Source organism: Meleagris gallopavo, chromosome 4 (genome assembly GCF_000146605.3).
Source record: "Meleagris gallopavo isolate NT-WF06-2002-E0010 breed Aviagen turkey brand Nicholas breeding stock chromosome 4, Turkey_5.1, whole genome shotgun sequence".
NCBI lineage: Eukaryota > Metazoa > Chordata > Aves > Galliformes > Phasianidae > Meleagris > Meleagris gallopavo.
The window spans coordinates 10,031,420-10,037,030 of NC_015014.2; the positions used below are offsets into that span (position 1 = coordinate 10,031,420).

The following is a 5,611-nucleotide window of genomic DNA, read 5'->3' on the forward strand; positions in this document are numbered from 1 at the left end:
GGCCGCCATGGACAAGATCCTGGAGGGGCTGGTGAGCTCGTCACACCCGCTGCCGCTGAAGCGCGTCATCGTGCGGCGGGTGGTGGAGCTGGCCGAGACGCCGCTGAGCCAGGCGCAGTGCCGCGCCATGTTCGAGCTCGGCACCCGGCTGGTGCTACAGGGCCCCGACGCTTTCCAGCGGCAGGTGGGCCGCCAGGTGCTGGAGGCCTACGGGCGCTACCACCGCGCCGAGTTCGAGGCCTTCTTCGACCGGGAGCTGGTCCTCGGCCTCCTGCAGCGCGGCTACGGCGAGCTGAGCTGCCGCGACCCGGCCATCCTCGACTACATCCAGGCGGGGCTGCGCCTCATCATGAGCTGCCCCTCGGTGCTGGAGCTCTTCGAGCTGCTGCAGGTGGAGGCCCTGCGCCTGGTGTGTGAGCGGCCCGCGCCGCCGCTCTGCGCTCGCCTGTGCCAGCTGCTGGGCGACTTCCCGCAGTGCCTGCCCCGCGGCAGGAAGCTCTCGCTCGCCTTCTGCCAGCAGCTGGTGCGCAGCATCGCCCACTTTCAGAGCCGGGGCAGCCGCGAGGCCGAGCTGCGCCTCTACGTCTCGCAGGTGACGCAGGTCAGCGGGCTGCTGCGCAGCGTTTGGAAGGCCGAGCCCGACACGCTGCTGCCCTCCCTGCAGGAGCTCTTCGCCGTCATCGCCGCCGCCGGTGAGCGCCGCCGCGGGGAGCGGGGCGGGGTCGGAGGGGGAGGAGGAAGAGGAAGGGGCGGCCGCCGGCCCCGGGAGCTCGAGCTCAGGGAGCGGGAGGGCCGCAGCCGTGGCGCCACGGGGCTGCCCCGGGGCCACTGAATCCTCGCTCCCGTGCTCGGATGCCAACCGATGGTCAAGGATGCGGAGGTACCCGGTGAGAAGGTAGGGGGGTTGTGGTGCTCGATTGGTTTGGGAGGTTGCTGTGCGTGAGTTTGGGAATGAAGTACTGTAACGTTGTGTAAGATGCGCGGGAAGACCGGTTTTGAGTGTCTTAACAGATAAAGATAGAATTCGGTATAGGAGGGGAATCGTTCTCTCTCTAATGAAGAATATTGTCAGGCCTTGGGGCTGCTCATTCTCCAGAACTGGAAGAGCATAAAGCTTAGGAAGGATACGCTGCCTGCGGGGTGTAGATATTTTTACATCGGTTCTTTCTGACCTCAGACATTCACTAAGCACTGTGGTGTTAACCAAGAAAGTTCATCTAAAGTTGAGGCCCCTAGAAAACTTTAAAACACAGTTCAGTTACTGGCCAGTTGCTGAGGTTGAGCGCAGCCAGTATTTCACGTGTTCTGTCTCCAGTCTTAGCAGCCAGTGTGTGTGGTGCTGGTATTTAGGTGCACTTACCTGTTCCATGCAGGAGTAAAGGAACAAGTTAGCAGACTCTCACCTTCTTTCAGGGATATTAATGATCAAAAAGTGTTATTCATGTACTTAAACCATTGAAACTTTGGTCTGTTTTCCTGTGGGATGATAGAATGCGGGGTGACCTAATTGCACCCTTACAGTACTTAAAGGGAGCCTACAAACAGGGAGCCTACAACTCTTTGAAAGGGGGGAAGTTCTTCACTACGTGAGTGGTGAGGTGCTGGAACAGGCTGCCCGGAGAGGCTGTGGATGCCCCGTCCCTGGAGGTGTTCAAGGCCAGTTTGGATGGGGTCCTGGGCAGCCTGGTCTGGTATTAAGTGGGGAGGTTGATTGCCCTGCATGTGGCAGGAGGGATTGGAGATTGATGATCCTTGAGATCCCTTCCAACCTGGCCATTCTGTGATTCTGTAATGTTTGGCATAGGATAGGCTCATCACTTCAGAACTCCATTGTTGCAGCAAAGCTGGTGGGAAAATAAAGTTTTCCTGTGGGAGCTTGTTCTTGATTCTTACAACATGGCATGTTCAACTCTTACAGATACTCCGTTTGAACCCTCTGTTGCACTGGCAAGTCTTGTGCAGCATATACCTTTGCAGATGATTACAGTACTCATCATGAGCCTTACTACAGACCCAAATGTGAAAGATGCGAGTATGACTCAAGCGCTGTGCAGGTACTGTATTTCACTGGGAACGGAAGAGAGGTCTCAATCTGGCCTTTTTTTGAAGCTACTTCTCACTTAAGTTTAAAATAGTTAAGTTAAAACAAACAAAAAAGAGGGAGACCCTTTTATGATGTCACGTGAAGTTATGCTCTTTGGTTTGTTAAACTAAGGTATGTTTCTGATGCTGTGGATGTTACCAGCAAGGCTTCAGTTTAAGGTTAGAAAGAAGCCCTCGTTGCCTGCGTGGCTTCTTTCTCATGCTTTGCTGAGGCAGGAGGGAGAAGAGATTTAAACAGAAATTAGAGGGAAGCTGTGTTGCTTCTAGATGATGTTTGCTCTTGAGACAGCTTAAACTATGAAATGCAGAGCTTTGCAGTCCAGGTGAGAAACAAAGCCTTGCTTTTGAAAATCAACTGTTCTCTTTTTTCTGAGAAGCAGAGTGAGAATCACATAATTGGTTTTTCCATCTGTGAAGAGAGAAATCGCTTAGAATGAGTTTTACTGTTTTCTGCTTATGTATCTTCATGACTTTCTAGTAGGGTTTGTGGGGGACAGCGTTTCTTTCCATCATCATTCAAACCTCCAGCAGTCCGTTGCATGTTGTTAGAATAGTGGAAAAATAGGAATGATGTGAAAACAATTGCTTATTATGCTTCCTGTCACTAATATAAACGTAAATGAACATCAAGATTATAGTGCTATTAACACTGATTCAGAGAGTGATCTGGGCTGGTGTCTTCCGAAATGTAAATAGTGTTAATGTAGAAAGATGGCAAAGGATAAGTAAGCCTTTATTGAAGTTCTTTACTATTATTTTATCCTGAAGGCTTTGGAAGAATTTTCTGTTGAACACAGGTAGAAAATGTGTGAAGAATTTGAACAGGAGAAGGCATTCAGAAATTTGTAATGTCCAAGAAAGTATTTTCTTGGATTATTTTCTAAGTATTATGTTTTTCATCTACCTTCATATAAGTGGAATACTTCTTACGTATCTTAGTGGAATACTGAGGATATTTCTGAAAAAGTTGTGTTTAAATTGGGAAATTCTTTTGAAAACAGTACCATTGTTTAGGAACCTGTAAAGAATCTGCTTGATTGAGCAAACTTCAATGAAGATGCATGGCAGGCTAATATTCAAAGCTGGGATATTCAGAGGATTTTGTGCATACAAATAACTTGCTGTTAGTGTGCTGGTGATTAATCTTCATGTTAATGTAATTTTAATATTCATGTTGTATTAAAAGCTTAAACACATTCGGGTTGTATAACTGTAGCACTAGAACAACAACTCTGTAAGTGCTGCCTCATAATACCAGCTGCATGGAGGAGTTTTTTTGTCTTGCTTTCAAAAGGGCCACGTGCTCTTACTTGGTGTATACGTAGAAGAAATGGTTGATCTGTAAGAATGTATTTTTAGTTCAGGGCACTGACTTTCTAGGAATGTTCTGTTTACATTTTTAGATGGTTTCATGACAACCCAGGTTGCTGTGACTCATATGCAAGAGCTTGCACTTGAATTTATTGAGCTTCATAAGGTTCTCCGGGCCCACTGCTTGTGTCTGTGTAGGTGTCCCTGGATGGCATCCCATCTCAGGCATGTTTACTGCACCGTACAGCTTGATGTCATCTGCAGGTGTGCTGAGGGGATGCTTGATCTCACTGTCAGTGTCACAGAGTGTGCTCATAGAGGAGATGATAACACTGCTGGAATGTTTGGAGCAGTGAATGACTATGTTGTCATCAGGTTTACCTCATTTCCAAGAGATGCAGAACTCCAAGCACATCAAGGCTTGTGATAAGACTCAACAGAACTTTGGTTACTGCAGGTTAGAGACCTGGTTACTCAATTCCTAGGGACAGCTATCATGAACACTGGAGAGCCTGACTGAATTTGAACATAGAATAAGTAAAAATTGAAGTTGTGCTACATTGTGAAAATGCTTCAGATAAGATTGCGTCCTTTACCGTGTTGGTAAAGAAGCGAAACCTTCCTGTGGTTCCTTTGTTTTGGGAGGTGGCATGCCTAGTAGTAGTCTGAGGGTTCTTGTTTGGTTGGTTTTTCACAGGATATATCTGTACCTAAGTTGCTGGAGTCTGTCTGATAGCACTGAGAAGATATTTTCACAAAAGAAGTTGCTGCTTTAGGATGCAGAGAGAAATGAAAATCTTATTCTGTCCAAAGGTCACAGATACTGTCTTTGTTAAGCACGCGTGTGGATAACAGACCATCATAGAGTGATATGAGGAAGAAGGTTATCTCAAGGCATTTAGGATATTTTTCTAGACAAACAAACAGAAAAAATCCTGTTTTTATACACGATCATCGTGTTCCGTATCTGTCTTTGTATAAAAACTCAGTAGGAACTGAGTAAGTACAGTGCAGAGAGGATCTGATAACTGCAGTGTCTGCTGTCATCTACCAGATGTCAGATTTTATGCTTTTTAAGACAGATCAAAGCATGTCTGAAAGTTTAGTTCTCTTTTTTCTTTTCACTTTTTCATTTCGTTTTGTAAGAACATCAACTCCATTTTTAAGAGCAGAAATGGATTTTCAGGATGGGAATCTACGTGTATCAGTTGCATGGAGAATGAGACTCCTCTTTACAATGTTAATCGTACTTAAATAGTAGCTGTTGTTCTATTAGTAACAACGGTGTATAGTTTAATAGCAATTATACTGAATAGAGATGACACAAGATGTCAAGTCATATAATCAATGTTGGGATGGAACACAGGAAGCCCCAGCTACCACCCATAGCAGTACTTTTCATTAGGAGTTTTTACATTAACGTTGTTAAAGTTGCACGTATTATAAGAATGGTAGTATTTCAGAACAGAGGTAATTATGTGGAGCTCTATTAAAAAAAAACAAAACACTCTTCACTTGTCTAAAAAGTTAATTAGGAAATCTAACTATTTTGTCATTTGTCTTTAACCATGAAGGACGTTGTGCCACTACTGAAAAATAATAAGATTACAAATTGAAGATAGGATGAATGCTGAAGACTACAGGGCTTTGAGGCTTAGGAATATCATCGGTTAATTTCTTGCAGTGGAAAGCAGTTTTGGCTGACATTGAATTCCCCACTTTAGAAAGCTTATGGGAAGACTGCTCATAGGAAACACCTGAGTTTAACGTTGTGAATAACGGGCACCATTGCATGAATTCAGAGTAAAGATTATGATGCTGGCATGTTTTTTCCAGTCTTTCTGTGATAACGCTGGAGAAATCCAGGCAGATCTGTTCTTGATTCTTAAAAAGGCAGTCCTAGTGATTATTTTATAGTAGTATTAAAATGTCATGTGTGTGAAGGGAAATGTCATGTATGTGAAGACGTCACTCCGGTCTTCAAAAAGGGCAAGAAGGAAGATCCGGGTAATTATAGGCCTGTCAGCCTCATCTCTGTCCCTGGAAAGGTGATGGAACAGTTTGTGCTGGATACCATCTCCAGACAACTGGGAGAAAAGGAGGTTATCAGGAGTAGTCAGCATGGGTTCACCAAGGGGAGGTCGTGCTTGACCAACTTGGTGGCCTTCTATGATGCTGTCACATGCTGGGTGGATTG

The 5,611-nt window shown here is 45.6% G+C and overlaps 1 protein-coding gene across 2 annotated transcripts in view; it reads left to right on the top strand.

The window, feature by feature from the left end:
- The first annotated feature begins 6 nt into the window (after positions 1–6).
- The window catches only part of USP38 (ubiquitin specific peptidase 38), a 20,413-nt gene continuing 14,808 nt past the window's right edge, over positions 7–5,611 (top strand). The window contains exons 1-2 of one of the 2 annotated variants that reach the window (XM_010709516.2): positions 7–692; positions 1,919–2,054. In XM_010709516.2, coding sequence (XP_010707818.1) covers positions 8–692; positions 1,919–2,054 — 821 coding nt within the window. In that variant the 5' untranslated portion in view covers position 7. Of the gene's footprint in view, positions 693–744; positions 896–1,918; positions 2,055–5,611 lie in introns of those variants that run through there. The other variant, XM_010709517.3, reaches the window with a different exon arrangement.